At 42.8% G+C, this 17542-nt stretch overlaps 1 protein-coding gene across 2 annotated transcripts; it reads left to right on the forward strand.

Annotated features, from left to right (window-relative positions):
• The first annotated feature begins 150 nt into the window (after positions 1–150).
• On the forward strand, positions 151–17425 carry lrsam1 (leucine rich repeat and sterile alpha motif containing 1). 2 transcript variants are annotated; one of them, XM_014142470.3, is made up of 24 exons: positions 151–341; positions 2165–2399; positions 3137–3193; positions 3499–3543; positions 3736–3813; positions 4352–4420; positions 4897–4981; positions 5166–5287; positions 5394–5484; positions 5787–5896; positions 6141–6170; positions 6347–6469; positions 9523–9662; positions 10191–10235; positions 10518–10588; positions 10760–10859; positions 11238–11325; positions 11757–11831; positions 12359–12439; positions 13333–13527; positions 13828–13959; positions 14612–14687; positions 14809–14984; positions 15066–17425. In XM_014142470.3, the coding sequence occupies exons 2-24, from the start codon at positions 2328–2330 to the stop codon at positions 15186–15188; spliced, it is 2184 nt and encodes a 727-aa protein (XP_013997945.1). In that variant the 5' UTR covers positions 151–341; positions 2165–2327; the 3' UTR covers positions 15189–17425. The 2 variants fall into 2 exon arrangements, with proteins under 2 accessions (XP_013997945.1, XP_013997936.1); XM_014142461.3 differs by lacking the exon at positions 151–341 and adding an exon at positions 588–1732.
• Positions 17426–17542: the final 117 nt, after the last annotated feature.

Below are 17542 nucleotides of genomic sequence, written 5' to 3' on the forward strand. Positions count from 1 at the left end.
CGTCATTCACACAGTTGATGAGCTGAGGCACCTTTTTAGACAACAATCACCCAATGGTCAGTACTATTTGGGATTCTTGGGACGTCCCTACCCTAAACCATGCGTTTACTCTTACCCATACCACAGACTGAACGATGAGACAGATATTTCACCGGATGTATAAATCTGAAGCATCCGCTTGGCGTTTCCACTCAACTGTACCGTAGGGATGGAACAGAAGTCGTAGAAAATTGAGGTTGTGGTGGCAGCTGCAGAGGTATTTGGGTTTGCGAGACTTGACGTCAGAAGAGTTACGGGGTGTGTTAAGTGGTGATGTCCCATCCTTTCAGGATTGGCATGAGGTAGGAATAAATACATGTAATTAATGGAGTAGGGTGGTGTTAATTGTATTTTATATAATTTTGAAATTAGTGAGTGTAGTGTTAGATGGTAAGGTATTTATTTAGTATAAAAAAAATTCAAGCAAAGTATAAGGGAGTTGTACTCCAGTCTAGTAGGTGGCGGTAAGGCAAGACATTTGGTGCCAACCGCCGTTAAACCTCATAGTAGAAGAAGAAGAAGAAGAAGAAGAAGAAGAAGAAGAAGAAGACTGTTTCCACTCACTACCAAGGAAGCCTAGTGGTCGGCAGTGGGAGAAGATGGAACGAGATGGATTTTGGACGACATTATGCACATTTTCTCATCGACGAAACATTTGATCTCAATACAATTTTCTGTTCCCAAAACTAAAATATGTTATGCACAGAGTGGACTATGTTTTGTAGAATTTACCCTTTGTCAAAGTTTTACAAAATGGCGTTATTTAGGAGTGAATTGGCGAATTATGATTTTGCACACGCGCACTTCACGGAGTATGCGTTCCCTAACGGACATATGCAGACGTGTACTAGAACATGCCAATAGGATGTCGCTTGGCTCTGCCCACCACCTTGCTTGTTCTGCCCACTATTTGTTCCTATTTGAAACGACGGGCTGTGGTCTATCTTGTTTTAGTTATACAAATCTTTGCCCTTACCATAACGTAATCCGATGTGTTACCCTTACCATTTAAAATGTCAACTTCAATGGCATAGGGACGTCTGAAGGATTCCGGATAGCACGGACCCTGGACCAATGATCCATTGGTCTGGCTTCTGTGTGGGCTCTTCACTGCGACTCAGTGCTAGAGGCGTCACTACAGACACCCTGGTTCGAATCCAGTCTGTATCACAACCGGCCGTGATTGGGAGTTTCATAGGGCGGCTCTCGTCCGGGTTTCTAAATCCCCGTTCAAAGTCACTGCGAAATCTACTCAAAACCAAAGTGACTTAGTTACTAGGATTCTGTGTTTTCCCAAAACGCTTATATGCTTTAGCAATGGAAAAATAGACAATTCAAACATGTATTTAATGTAAAAGAGATGTTGTATGTTTCTGGACGATGCACCATGTTGCCAAAATGACGGAGCGATGCTGATTACTGTTCGATTTGATAAGGGCACGCCTCTCTCCCCGTTTTGGCCCGATAACGTGACCAGTTTATGCCCGGTGCCCAGCGGTTCAGCATAATCGAATCCGCCCTTTGGGCAGAACTCATTTGACAACAGGAACACTAAACAAAAACAGACAAACAGAAGAACCATCAAATAAAACAGCAAACTATATGTCTCTATCGGAGCATCGACCTGCGTACTCAACGTTATATTCAGACTCCAACTCGGATTTATCCCAAAACTAGTCGTTTCTAGTTAAAGGTTTGTCAAAAATGACTAAACCGAAAGCTAACGTTAGTTAGCCAGTTAAATCATACATTAGAAAACTGTGGTAACTTGTTAGCTAGCTAATGTTAGCTTACTTTAAGTAGCTAGCATACATCATTGGAAGAATTTGCTTTGTCAACAGGATTGTTGCTAGCTAAATTAGCTAGCTGTACTATATAGAGGCATTCAGCTGGCTAAACTAGCTAGCTAGAAGTCCTTCTAACCTTTAGATACGACAACTGTAATGTTTTGTTGATACAGTAGCGTATTTTGGCAACATCACGTGTTGTGATTTTGTTGTTTTTTGTGTTTCTGTGTCTTTATATTGTTCTTAGGCCTAACTTATGTATTGACAATGACTCCTAAACGAGAGTAAGCTGAAAACTGGTTATGTGAACCTTAACAATGTATTTTTCTATTCTACAGTATTGAGAATGATTTCTCCACACTGGTAATTTCAAACCTCAAGCAATCTGCCCTCTGCTCGGAGTTCAATACCCGAGAGGAGGGGGCACAAATTCAGCCTCATACAGACAGAAAGACAGATATATAGACAGACAGACTGGCAGAAGGACAGACAGGCATCAGGATGCCTCTGTTCTTCAGAAAGAGGAAGCCCAGTGAGGACTCCAAGAAGCGTCTGGAGTATCAGCTGTGCCTGGTAGGAGCTTTATTTCTCTGAGTATGTGAGTAATCCGGGCATTGAAGTCAGCAGCACTTTTGGTTTTCATGCTCCCCCTCTTGACAGGGACTGATTCCGACCTGGGACAACAGGGCCTGAATTTACAATGTGTCTCACAGTAGGAGTGCTGATCTATGATCAGGTCCCCCATGTCTTGTTCATTATGATCTAAAAAGCTGAACTGTTTCAAGTTGTTTTATAATAACTTGAAAGGGCCTTACAAGCCTCTGGGTTTTCTACCTCTCCTGCACATGCTCTTTTCATTTGCCTTTTAAACGCTCATCATATTGTTATGTTTTCTCTTGTGTGCAAATAAATAAAATAAAACTGATCCTAGGTCAGTACATTGTGAATATAGGCCCTGGTAAGTGGACTCTCTAGACACATAATTAACTTGGAGGGAGAAAAGAACTAGCAGTACTGCATTCCTTGAGGTCTAAATTCAAATATTACAAAAAAAGGGTTTTTAATGCACATCAAACATAATAACAGTAGCTGGACAAAAGGAATGCATACAAAAAAGGGAATGTCCAAACTGCCGAAGACAATGTGGGTCAATTTTTTTTTTCTTCTTTTATAACCTTAAAATTGATTAATCAAATCACCTTTGGGAAAGCAAAACAATGAGTGGACATGCCCTCTTCTATGCACCAGATCAGAATACCCTCCTTGATCCATACTGACATCTTGCATTGACATCTTTTTTGTTTTGGCAGTCTAAAGAAGTAGGGGCTGGTGACATTCTGGACATCTCCGCTTGTGAGCTCACAGAGGTAAGTGTGATGTAGGCCTACACATTTGCATAGATGTGTAGTATAGCAAGTATTAATGATACATTAACGTTCAAGTCATGTTGAAAATGGAGGACAGGAGAATGTAATAATCTTTTTGTGGGCTATCTTGTAGTCTAGTCAACACTAAAAGTTCCATGTGTGCCTTGAAGTATACCAAGTTCTTCAAAGTAAAATCTAATCTCTGAAATGACAGCAGTACTATCAGCATCATGTACTATTAGATAACATGGATCGTCTTGTTGACATGAAGAGTAAAACATCTGTCTGGTGTCCCCTCTGCCCAGGTTCCAACCAGTGCCTTCTCCATATGCAAGGTGCTACAGAAGAAGGTAAGACTACCAATTATATGTGGAAGTCTGGGTCGATAAAGGAACTTGATGAATTTAATATCACTTTCTGAATTTACTGAATGGAATTGACCTAATCTCAGGCTTATAGGTTACAAAGTGCAGAAGTGTTGCTCTTTAGAACACTGGTAAGCCAATAATATGCATATCTATGTGTCTCTTTGCTCTACCAAGGTCTTCATTCTCCATGGAAACCAGCTGAAGTCCATGGTGCCCAAAGGCTGTTGCATCAACTTTCTGGTCACACTAAAGGTTTGAAGACAAAACATTGCATTGGACAAAGTAGGCATTACCTAGCCTGTATAGGACACATTAGGCCTAAGCATTGCATAGGACACTGCACATTGCACAGGACTAAAACATCACAGGACTAAAGAAGCGAGGTATGGACAAAGGGAGCATTACATTAGACACTGGTAGTATTAGATAGGGCAAGACATGTACTGGATGAGCACAAAGGACAAATCAAACACATCACTATACAGTCATTACGTTGGAAAAAAACTAACATTAGAAATTCCATTCAGTATACTGTCTTTTTCAAAATGAATACCTGTTATTAGTTGATCACTATGTTAATGTAGTGATATTACGAGTTGAAGGCACTAGTATTTTTTTGTTGACTAGATTTACATTTGATCAGTTGTGTTTGACCTAATAAGCATAAGGGGTTAGTTAGTCAATGACTTACCCATAACTACCTGCATGATTCAGAAAACATTCAATCAGATGACTCCTTCCAACGAGGTACATCCTTGCCCTTCCCGCTCTCCCTGTCCATTTCTCATAGGTGTTGGATTTGCACGAGAACATGCTGACCACCCTCCCTGACGACATAGGGCAACTGGCATCCCTGCAGGTCAGATCATTATACATATAATAGCCTTTCAAGCTAGAATCCTTAAATGAAATATTAAGAAATTGTGCTCCCATCCCGTTTCGCTAAAAAGCTGAGTGATGGTGCTGGAGAAATGTAACCACTCTCACAGTCATAGACAGAGCTATGGATGCAAGGAATGACCATCCATGAATATCAAATGTATAGTTTTCACCATATTCTGAGGCTATTCAGTGTTTGTTTACATTTACGTTACTTACAAACATTGGAGTTAAACAAGTTTATATTTTGTGTTCCGATGGTGTACGACAGTTGAACTAAACTGAGGCATTTAGAAGTTATTCTTTAAGAATCAATGAGTATATATCATTAATATTTAAGTGCAAAAATGGATGTAGCAAATAAGGATTCTAGCATTAATATCAGAAGGATATCAATGGAAACATACTGTACCTAAATGGATGCTCACCCGCTGCCATTTTGAATCCTCCGCTTAGGTGCTGAATATAGAAAATAACCAGATCAAGGCCCTGCCGGACTCCATTGGGGATCTCAGACTTCTGCAGACCCTCAATGTGAAAGGTTTGTTTACCTTTGGTCTGAATGGGGTAGCCTTCCAGGGGAAGCCAACTTAGGAAGTATATTTTATTCAGGAAAAGGATGCATGGATTTTGACATTGTTTGAATAGGATATGGATTTGTTGGTGTATGTGTCTGTCTGTATGGCATTGTGTGTGTTTGTAAAGTACTTTATCTTCCGCCATAGGTAATTGTCTAAGTCAGCTGCCTACCTCTGTGGGCCGTATGAGCAGCCTGCGCACACTTGACCTGAGTGAGAACAGTGTGAGGGAGTTACCCCGGGACCTGGCTCTGGCACGCACTCTAGAGGTGTGTGTGTACTCGTACATTGCCAGAAGGAATGTTGCTTTATTGTAATAACACTCATTTACATTCTGTATGCTGTTAACAACCGGTCTGTGTGTTGTCACACCAGAGCCTGACCCTGGACGCTGCTCTGATGTCCTACCCCCCTGCCTCGGTGTGCACCATGGGGACTGAGGACATCCAACGGTTCCTCTGCACTGGTGAGTTAGAAAAGTACTATTAGTATAGTTTTAGTCAGACAATTTTGGTGGAATTGCAATGTAGACATGTGGTCCCTACTGTACTATAAAACAGTGCAGTTATTCCATAACTTCAGGACAACTGATTCAGACACCCCAAACAAACTTGCTCAGTTTACAAGAAAATGGCATCAGAACATGACATGATAAGTATAAGGAAGTCCCTAGTCAAGCCAGAGGAAATTCAGTCAGTACTCACTTCTACCCACTCATTTACACACTTTGTCTCATCTGTCTCTGTGTGTTTGTGTGTGTTTTGACAGAGCTGGGGGAGGAGTACTGCCCCTCGTCTCAGTTCCTGCTGCCCGTGCTGGAGAGTGACTCAGGGAAGCAGAGCCCGGACAATGTGGACAGCCTGGAGGTGGCCTGGCAGGTGAGTGCTGGCCTGGGCTGTCACCTTGCAGCCATCTTAGTTCTGTGGAGTAGCAAGGACCATTTTAGAGAGGAACATACACCAACCTTTCACAGAGCCATGAAGGAGCTCTCTCTCTCTCATTCTTTTACGGACACACACCATGAGACGGACACACACACCATGACAATCTCATTGGTAATGATTTATTGTCATAACTGTCTGACTGATTACACCGCTTGTTTCCCTGTCTCTCCATTTGCAGAGTAAGTTCAATGACTTTGAGAAGAGAAAGGTACTGTAGGAGACTTTTTAATCACTTTTTATTGTCACTCAATGGTTGATGACTCAGAGTTAATGACAGTCTCTATCACTTTCTTTCTTTGTCTCCACACACACACACACACACACACACACACACACACACACACACACACACACACACACACACACACACACACACACACACAGGAGCAGAAGCACCAGGAGAAACTGGCATTTGAGCGTCAGCTGGAAGAGAAGCAGAAGGAGCACCACCAGCTCCTCCTCATGAACAACTCCCACAAGGAGAACATCCTGCTGTCTGTCAGACAGGTGACTGCTGGGCTCACACACACACGCACCACACAGACACAACATCTCTAATATAGCAACCATCACAGTCATTGTAAAGACCCTTGGAAAGCCCATAATAGTCTTTAGCGTTCAGTGGCAGCCTTCATTAGAACTTAATTTAGTATAAGACTACATATGCCTTACTACAGTGGTATTCAGAGTCGGGGTCTTGACCCCTAATGGTGTCGCACAAAAATATATAGATATACAGTGCCTTCGGAAATAATTCAGACCTCTTGACTTTTTTCACATTTTGTTACGTTATAACCTTATTCTAAAATGGATTAAATAAAACAATTTCCTCATCAATCTACACACAACACCCCATAAAGACAAAGCGAAAAAGGTTTTTAAAAAGGTTTGCAAATTTATGTAAATAAGGTATCTGTTTTTTATTTTTAATAAGTATTCAGACCCTTTGCTATGATACTCAAAATTCAAATCAAATCAAATGTATTTTTATATAGCCGTTCGTACATGAGCTGATATTCTCAAAGTGCTGTACAGAAACCCAGCCTAAAACCCCAAACAGCAAGCAAAGCATGTGAAAGAAGCACGGTGGCTAGGAAAAACTCCCTAGGAAAAACTCCCTAGAAAGGCCAAAAACCTAGGAAGAAACCTAGAGAGGAACCAGGCTATGAGGGGTGGCCAGTCCTCTTCTGGCTGTGCAGGGTGGATATTATAACAGAACATAGTCAAGATGTTAAATTGTTAAAATGTTCATAAATGACCAGCATGGTCAAATAATAATAATCATAGTAGTTGTCGAGGGTGCAACAAGCACGTCCGGTGAACAGGTCAGGGTTCCATAGCCGCAGGCAGAACAGTTGAAACTGGAGCAGCAGCACGGCCAGGTGGACTGGGGACAGCAAGGAGTCATCATACCAGGTAGTCCTGAGGCATGGTCCTAGGGCTCAGGTCCTCCGAGAGAAAGACAGAAAGAGAGAATTAGAGAGAGCATATTTAAATACACACAGGACACCGGATAAGACAAGAGAAATACTCCAGATGTAACAGACTGACCCTAGCCCCCCGACACATAAACTACTGCAGCATAAATACTGGAGGCTGAGACAGGAGGGATCAGAAGACACTGTGGCCCCATCCGATGATACCCCCGGACAGGGCCAAACAGGCAGGATATAACCCCACCCACAAAATTGAGCTCAGGTGCATCCTGTTGCCATTGATCATCTTTGAGATGTTTCTACGACTTGATTGGAGTCCACCTGTGGTAAATTCAATTAATTGGACATGATTTGGAAAGGCACATACCTGTCTATATAAGGTCCCACAGTTGACAGTGCATGTCAGAGCAAAAACCAAGCCATGAGGTCAAAGGAATTGTCCGTAGAGCTCTGAGACAGGATTGTGTTCAGGCACAGATCTGGGGAAGGGTAGCAAAAAAAAATCTGCAGCATTGAAGGTCCCCAAGAGCACAGTGGCCTCCATCATTCTTAAATGGAACATGTTTGGAACCACCAAGACTCTTCCTAGAGCTGGCCACCCGGTCAGGGAGGTGACCAAGAACCCGATGGTCACTCTGACAGAGCTCATATGTGGAGATGGGAGAACCCTCCAGAAGGACACCCATCTCTGCAGCACTCCACCAATCAGGCCTTTCTGGTAGAGTGGCCAGACAGAAGCCACTCCTCAGTCAAAGGCACATGACAGCCCACTTGGAGTTTCCCAAAAGGAACCTAAAGACTCTCAGACCATGAGAAACAAGATTCTTTGGTCTGATGAAGCCAAGAATGAACTCTTTGGCCTGAATGCCAAGCGTCATGTCTGGAGGAAACCTGGCACCATCCCTACGGTGAAGCATGGTGGTGGTGGCAGCATCATGTTGTGGGGATGTTTTTCAGCGGCAAGGACTGGAGACTAGTCAGGATCGAGGCAAAGATGAACGGAGAAAATTACAGGGAGATCCTTGATGAAAACCTGCTCCAGAGCACTCAGGACCTCGGACTGGGGCAAAGGTTCAGCTTCCAACAAAACAATGACCTTAAGCACACAGCCAAGACCACGCAGGAGTGACTTCGGGACAAGACTCTGAATGTCCTTGAGTGGATCAGCCAGAGCCCGGACTTGAACACAATCAAACATCTCTGGAGAGACTGAAAATAGCTGTGCAGCAACGCTCCCCATCCAACCTAACAGAGCTCGAAAGGAGCTGCAGAGAATAATGGGAGAAACTCCCCAAATACAGGTGTGCCAAGCTTGTAGCGTCATACCCAAGAAGACTCAAGGCTGTAATCGCTGCCAAAGGTGCTTCAACAAAGTACTAAGTGTCTGAATACTTAAGTAAGTTTGATATTTCAGTTTATTTTTAATAAATTAGCAAAAATGCCTATAAACCAGTTTTTGCTTTGTCATTATAGGGTATTGTGTGTAGATTGATGAGGGGGGAAAAAACTTTAATACATTTTATAATAAGGCTGTAACCCGACAATGTGGAAAAAGTTAAGGGGTCTGAATACTTTCCGAAGGCACTGTTTATTGAGTAAATGTATTTATTGGTTTCTTTACATTTTGATAAGAGATGTTATTTGTTGATGTAAAATCTGAATGTACCGATTTTCAAGATTGTGTCATTAGATTTGGGGTGAAGTCGTGAGAATTTTTTTGGGGAAATAATGGGGTCCCCAGAACTCTAGCGGAAGAAATTGGTTCTCGGCTGAAAAAGTTTCAATACCACTGCCCTATTACTATATGTCAGAGAATGTAGAGTTGAGCTGGCCAATCCTTTACTCCCTGCCTCAGCACTTCTCTTCCCCTCTACAGGTCATACATTGATGAAGGCATTTGCTGAAACGTGTTGGGTTTAATAATGAAATATTTATTTTCAAAGCAGACTTTCATTGTCCTATTAAAAGTTGACATACAATAATTGCTTTATTGGTGCATTTGCACAGATATTATTTATTTTTGCTGTCACAGTACACAGCAGCGCCTCTGGAGCACTTCGGGGTAAAGTGCCTTGCTCAAGGGCACAACGGCGGTAGGTAGTAATGTCTTCTTCCCCTCTCCAGGAGCAGGAGCGTCTGGAGCTAGGCGTGTCAGTGCAGCAGAGGTTCCAGGAGGTTGAGAGGCAGAGGATTCTGGGTAAGGTCCGCCAGGCCGAGACGGGCATCGCTAACCGCATCAGCAACCTGCTACTGGACAACAAACGGTGAGGACTAGAGCGAGAGCGAGGAGGGGGGTGCGCACGTTTGTCCACTTTTATTATGAGTAAACCTGGCAATGAGATGCAGGAAAAAGGAGATGTGTTCAAGATTCTAAAAATAATGGTTGATGACATTTGTTGAAATGTATCATTGATCTTGATGTCTTGGTCTTGAGACCACATAAATGCAGTCTGGGTCTCCGTCTCAGCTAAAGGTCTCAAACAAGACCATGTTGTTGGTACTAAACTTTACCCAATACATATTTTTGTCAGTTTTCTGTGGCTAAATAGGGGTGACATAGCACACAATTGCCAGGGTACCTTGGTTCACTAATGTGGCAGCTGGGCACTTGGCTCTGCATCCAAATGGCACCCTATTCCCTATGTAGTGTACTACTTTTGACCAAGAGAAGTGCACTATATAGGGTGCAATTTGGACTGCAACATGGGTCTTGAGAGGCTGGGCGTGGGTCTCAAGCGCTCTGGACTTAACTCCATCTCTGATTGACTGTGTGGTTGTGTGTGTCTTTTCAGACAAAGAAAAAGTGCAGAGTTTCTCCAACAGTTGGAGCAGGACCGGTAAGTGGGAGAGAGCCTTTCTTATCGATCCACCCTTACTGGAGCAATCCATCTATGATCCTAGAAGCTAAAAAGATTACAGCTCTTACACTGACTGAGGTACTCAACGATCTGACTCATATTCCAAATAGACAGACTATTTACGAACAGTGCCAAATGGAAGCTGCAGTGCAGAATTTCCTTCTAGAATATGTATTAAAATAAAAAAAATATTAAAACGGAATACTGCTGAAAAAGAATTGTTGCAGTGTGAGATGTCTTTCTTTCCCTTATTCTGTGCAGGATACGGATGGAGCATCTGACGGCCATCACACAAGAAGAGACCAACTCACTCAGGAAGAGAGAGGTAGCAGGTGAGCATGGGAAATGTAGACTTCAAGAAAAAGTCAAGAGCAAGTTTGGAAGGAGGGCAATGTGGATTGAAGCTATAACCTCTGAACGGATTTCAATTAGCATAAGGAATGGGGTCTCTCAAAGTCTTATCTTTGTTTTTCCTTGTCTCCTCTCTCTCTTTCTCTCTCCAGTGGCCATGCAGAAGATGTTGTCTGAGAGCTGCTCTATGCGTCTGATGCAGGAAGCCAGTGACTCACGCAGACAGAGTCTGGTCACTGAGGCCTGCAGGAGGTCAGTACACACAGACACACACGTTTGTTTTACTATCCTTGTGGGGACCAAACAATTGATTCCCTTTTCAAAAATCTATTTTCCTAACCCTAATTTTAACCCCAACTCTTAATTCTAATCCTAACCCTAAACATAACCCCAGTCTAAAATAGCTTTTTTTCCTTGTGGGGACTAGCGAAATTCTTGGCAGAATTTTTCTTGTTTTACTGTCCTTGAGGACTTCTGGTCCCCATAAGGATAGTAAAATCAAAGCACGCACACACACACTTTATCAATGAGATATTGTTTGGTCTAGTTCTCTGTGAGCACTTTATTTTTGTGGGAGGTTCCTGTTTAGAAACGCATGTCCACCTTGCTTCCTCTCTCCTCTCGTTGTAGTCTGGAGAGTCAGGACAGGAAGTTCGATCAGGTGCTTTCGCTCCAGCAGCTAGACAAATCCAAAGCCATCGCTTGTATCCTACAGGAGGTAAAATATATATTTACTGCTATGTCCGTCACAAACAGATAGATAGTAAACAAAGATTTACAATATTTTCACAAGCTAGTGAGAATGTCTAGTGTTACATGAAACACTTGGTACTGACATTGCACTTTGGTAAGGTTGGATCATACGTTGGAAAGAGTATAGAAACAGGTAGCCGACTAAACTCAACTCCACGATTTACAGTGGAGTTGAGCAGTGACTGGTGGTGGTCAGACTGGACATTGTCCTGTGTAAATGCAGGCTATTCTTTGGGTGCTGAAAGTTTTTGATGAAACAACATCGTTCTATGTGATGTTAGATCTCTAGTTTGCCCACACAAGTCGCCGCTCAACTCCATTGTAAATCGTGGTAAACAGGGAAACCCAGCCCAGTTGAATGAGCTGCCATTAGTTACTCTCTGTGGCCCTCTACAGGAGGAGATGCAGAAGGCAGCCTTCCAGGCACTGCAGCTGCAGAAGGACAGTGTGCACGGCTACATCCAACAACAGGTACCTGTGGTAACACACCGTCAACATGCATTCAGTATGAATTCAGTGTCATTTTATATAACATTCAGTATGAATTCAGTGTCTTTCAATATTACACACATTCAATGTTTATATCATTATCAGGAATACTACACACTATTCAACAACTCTGGCAATACGCAGGTGTATTAGTCCTGTGTTAGATCTATAGACCCTGGACGACATTATTTATTTGTAATCATTTTTGAACATCTCCACTATGACGTCTGTATCATTCAATCACACACGTTGAATATCAAGGTTTAGACAAACTTTGGGCTGTGGAAACCAACTGGGAGTGTAGGCTTTTGTTCCAGCCCATCACTAACAGCTGATCCCACACAGCCTTTTCTGTTGTTTTTATGTTTGGGGAAGACCGCTTGTCTGAAGGTAGAATCATGCGGTTTCCATTAACCCCAGTGCTTTTTGCATTACATGCCATCATCCCCCTACCGAGTTTGCTGCCGGAGCCTCCAGCTCACCTCCCTGTTATGTTCATATGTTTCTAGATCAGGCTAATAGAAGGAGAGTTAATGCAGCTGACTAAACTGGAGGTTAAGAGACACAATCTGGACGCTGAGAACCTGCAGGTACGTCATAGATATTAGCAAATAGTTTGACATCACTGACATGTAGCCTAGCGGTTAAGAGCGTTAGTGGTTGCTGGTTCGAATCCCTGAGCCGACTACGTGAAAATCTGTCTATGCCCTTAAGCAAAGCACTTAACCGAAATTGCATCTGTAAGTCGCTCTAGATAAAGAGTGTCTGCTAAATGACGAGAATATGTCATGACTATTTTACGTACACTACAAAACTAGATCCCCCTCGCTTCTATCCTGTCCTTAACCCGGCTTCTATCCTGTCCTTAACCCGGCTTCTATCCTGTCCTTAACCCGGCTTCTATCCTGTCCTTAACCCGGCTTCTATCCTGTCCTTAACCCGGCTTCTATCCTGTCCTTACACCGGCTTCTATCCTGTCCTTACACCGGCTTCTATCCTGTCCCTACACCGGCTTTCATCCTGTCCCTACCCCGGCTTCCATCCTGTCCCTACCCCGGCTTCTATCCTGTCCCTACACCGGCTTCTATCCTGTACCTACACCGGCTTCTATCCTGTACCTACACCGGCTTCTATCCTGTACCTACACCGGCTTCTATCCTGTCCCAACCCCGGCTTCTATCCTGTCCTTACACCGGCTTCTATCCTGTCCTTACACCGGCTTCTATCCTTGAATATTCTACCTTGGTTTAGCCCCTCCATGTCATTCTGCCATGAGTACATTTCATGCCTCTTATTTGAAGAGGACAGGGTGTGGGCGTTGAGCATGGATAAGACATTACACAGCATTATGCATGACGGTATGTGACTAATTATTCGTATAGATTATTATCCAAATATTCTCTTAGTTTCTCTGGTGAACTCTTTTTGGCATGAGGAACTGCCAGTGCTCTCCTCTGACGTGTGTGTGCGTGCGTGCCTGCAGGAGGTGCTGTGGGAGCAGCGATCGGCTCTCAGTGACCTGCTGCAGCAGCTGCTGAAGGAGAAGGACCAGAGAGAGGTGGAGCTGAGACAGGTCCTCCAGGAGATGGAGCTGAAGAGTGACTCCAACCAGCAGAACTACTGGCTGATCCAGTACCAGAGGCTGCTGGACGCCAAGCCTCTGTTGCTACGCATGCAGGTAGCTACACTACCTTATACCACCATAATACACCACCTGTGTGGCTGTTGGTAGAGCATGGCACTTGCAGCACCAGGATTGTGGGTTCGATTCCCGCTGGGGCAGCCCATTCAATAAAGTCGATTAGCATCTGCTAAATGGCGTATGTTATTTTTATATTACCAAAAATTATACACAGAATAAATTCCAAAGCATTAAGAGTTCTTTAATGAAGGATAATGTCCCTTGATTATTTTTTGAATTGTGTCCCCCCTCCCCAAAGATATTGAATTGACCTAAACTCTTCTCTCTCTGTGTCAGGAGGTTGGTGTGGAGAGTGACCTTGTCAGTTTGCTATGTAAGCTGTCAGCCCAGCACTATCTCCCCATCATGGCCCACCACAGAGTCACTTCCGAGGCCCTGCGCCACATGACCACCAAAGACCTCCGCAAGGTGTGTGTAAAAATTAAGTTTGTGTCATGGAATCAACACAGACATGGCAATTCCATAACATGTTTTAAAGGTGCTACACATAGGATATTTTTACATTGTAATTTCAGAAAATGTCCATAATCTGTAGTTATAGTGGAATGATAGTGTTTCACAGTATTACTTACCTGCCAGTGTTGTGATTGGCTGTGATATTCACCTATTGATTTCTCCTGCTGGAGCGGCATCTGTTGTCAAACTGGGAAAAATGTTCTGACTTTGAGGCTGTGTTATCTAGTGGAAATCGGTAATTTCCTGGTTGCTAAAATTCTACACTGTTCATTCAATTTCAGTTTGTGAGAAAACGATCACTGAATAGTGTAGGGAATCATTGTACCATCTAAATCGCTGTGAAACATATTTTCAATAACAAAAAATGTGTTTTTACAGCTGTTAGAAGCTGGTGGACTAAAACTGAAAGCAACTTTTGGTTTTGGTTCACCAGCTTCAAACAACAGTAAAAAAATATATGTTTTGTTATTGAAAATGTTTCACGGCGATTTAGATCGTACACTTCAGTGCTTGTTTTCTCACAAACTAAAGTTGAGTGAAGTGTAGAATTTTTAAAACATTTCTGGAGAATTTTTTTTAAATAATGTGCATGCTTTTTTTCCAGCTGGGAATCAATGAGATGGGTATTCAGAAGGCTCTTCTCAACTGGGCCAGGGAGCAGCCCACCGCGCCTTCTGAAGGTACGCACACACTCTGCTTAAAACAAGTCATCTACTGCACTATGGGGTGATAGAATGTGCGACAAATGCATTTTTTTTATGCATTACTGTGTCACCCAATTCTGTCTCTCTCTTCCCCCAGGGGCCTGCAAGGCCGATCCACAGGAAGAGGAAGCTGTCCCGTCACCATCTTCTCTGCCCAGCGCCCCCGGCGAGACACCCACCTCCACCCCTCCACTGACCCCCGTCAACCCCTCAGCCCCCAGCCTCATAGACGGCCCGGGTAGCTCAGAGTGTGTGGTGTGCATGGAGACCGAGGTAAGCAGGCAGACATTGACACTCCACTCCATTCAGACACTCCAATTTTATTCTGTCTCCTTCTCATTGTGTCTCTCTCAGTCTCAGGTAATCTTCCTGCCCTGTGGCCACGTGTGCTGTTGCCAGATGTGCAGCGATGCCCTCCAGACCTGCCCCTTGTGTCGCAGCAACATCGCCCAGCACCTACGCATCTACCACGGCTAAAGGGACCTTCTTTCCAACCCTCTGAGGCCTCAATGTGGTCTGGGAGAGCCACTAGCACTCTACCTGCAGGCTTTTGTTCCAGCCCAGCACTCACTTCATCTTATGCCTGGCAATATCTGCATCTCTTATCATACAAGTCTAGGAACTAGCCTGTTTTCTCATCTTTAACTCTGTCAACCAAGTCACTTTTTTAAATCACATTTTGTGACCCAAAAGGGACAAGGTCAATGACTGTTAGGTGTGGTGAGGGAGAGATGTCTTGCCTTAGTGAAATAACTGTCTACCTTTGCTCACTCCTCTCTTCATAGTTTAAATAGTGGTTGGCCACCCTTTAAAACGCATCATCATGCATATCTATGTGCATCCATCCAATGGTAACCAATGATACTTTTCTGATCTCTCTCTTTCTCCATTTAAGTGCTCTTATAGTCGTTTGTAAACATAGCATGCAACAGGTTATAGGAAACTTATATTGTACAGAATGATACCATCAAACAATCTGAGTGTTAAAAATATGCTGAATATGAAGACATTTAATGATATTCAATTGTAATGTGGTGATGTGTTATGTTCCTTAGCTGGTTATGTGATCACTTTCAACTTGTGTGTATTCAGCTTCTGAATGTGTTCTCTTGGTTGGTTCAATAGACGCTATCATACTCTCTCCTAGCATTTGCCACAGTAGATCACCTATATGTACTGTCAATGGCTTTTCACGCACTGAGCCGAGCTGAACTGTGCTGGGCCCGGTTTCCCAAAAGCATTTTGTGGCTAAGTTAATCGTAAGAACCTTCGTAGGAGCGTTGTTTCCCAAAACCATCGTTACTGAAGATGCATTTAACGCATGTTATTTAACGGCTGCCTCAGACCACGTGTAGAACAGCCAAGTGCGTCGTTACAGTTTATACACAAGATCTCCGGATGTTTATCTGTGACCGCCGATAACTTCAGAACGAAGTTGACTACAAAGTTTCCAATGTATTTGCAATTGTTACATAGAAGCGAATGATACAAATATCCTTCAAATGAAAACCTAGATGTGTTGGCAACATAGGCCAATATATAAATCAATTTCATGTTAATTCCATTGAGTTATATTTTGCTCATTTTAGGCCGTCTAATTTGCCTCTATTTAATGTGTAACGTGCGCACTGATGTTCCAAAGCTATGACTGTGCATTATTATAGGGTAGCCTCAGCATTGGAATAAGCCGTCTCAATACTTGCAGCCATATGGTGATATCTCGGAGCTGATCCGTCGTCGTATTGTGGAACAATTTGAATGGAGAATGCTGATCCAAGGGCAACACTGCCTTTGTTTCGACACCACCAGTATCAAAAAATGCTCCAACGACGCACTTTTTCGTCGTTATATATAGGAACGATCCATCGTTAACATTCGTAAGCCTAAACTGCATCGCTATCGGGAAAACCCGGGGCCTGGTCTGGTTAGGCGTCCACCATGTCAAAAGAATATCTCTGGTTAGGGTTGGCAAAATTGTGTGAGAAGACTATCAGTGTCAGGTACATGATCACTTAAAGCTGCTCTAGAATGTAAATATATACAGAAAAATGTATAGAATATCCTTTCATTTGTATGCCAACAGCTTTGTATATGGTAGTGTCAAATATAATAGTTACACTGCATACAATAGCATGTTACACACACACACACACACACACACCTGTTTAATATTTTACTTATTGCATAGATTGAACAATAGTGTATTTCCTTAAAATACAGTTATATCAAACGAAATGGGCAGATAAAATACCATATGTGTGTGTGTGTCATTTGATGCAGTGGGCATAGCCAAGACTCGATGGAAACCATATCGCTAATTTAAGAGTATCATATGGTCAGGCCTCCAGTCTCAAGATTTATGCCTGCATCGCGCTCAGTCTTCTATGCTGAACGTTCTAGATGTTAAACCACGTGTCTATTTCATGTATACTTCTTTCATTCCAGTGTTGGTAAGTATGGGTTGTCATCACTTAGGTAACACTCCGTATCCTGCTATAATACGACCATAGGAATTTATGCATTAAAAGAAGGCATGTTCATGTAGCCTTGCTTATATTGAATTATTTCATGCCATGCATGTTGTCACTTTTGTGATAAGGTTATGACAACGTTATTGCAGGATACGTGGAGTAACGGTTACAGTCACTTCTCTTCACTAATACATTAGTAGTTTGATGGAAAAAGCCTATGCAAATAAAATCTGCTCTACCCTTTTCTTGGTTTGTGATTTGACAGTGCATTATTTTAGTCATTTAATGCACTGACATTTATTGAATAAAATGTAAACTGCATTTTGATAGTACTCTGGTCACAAATCAATCATGTGAAAG

The sequence above is a fragment of the Salmo salar genome, chromosome 01 (genome assembly GCF_965601325.2).
Source record: "Salmo salar chromosome 01, fSalSal1, whole genome shotgun sequence".
Taxonomy (NCBI): domain Eukaryota; kingdom Metazoa; phylum Chordata; class Actinopteri; order Salmoniformes; family Salmonidae; genus Salmo; species Salmo salar.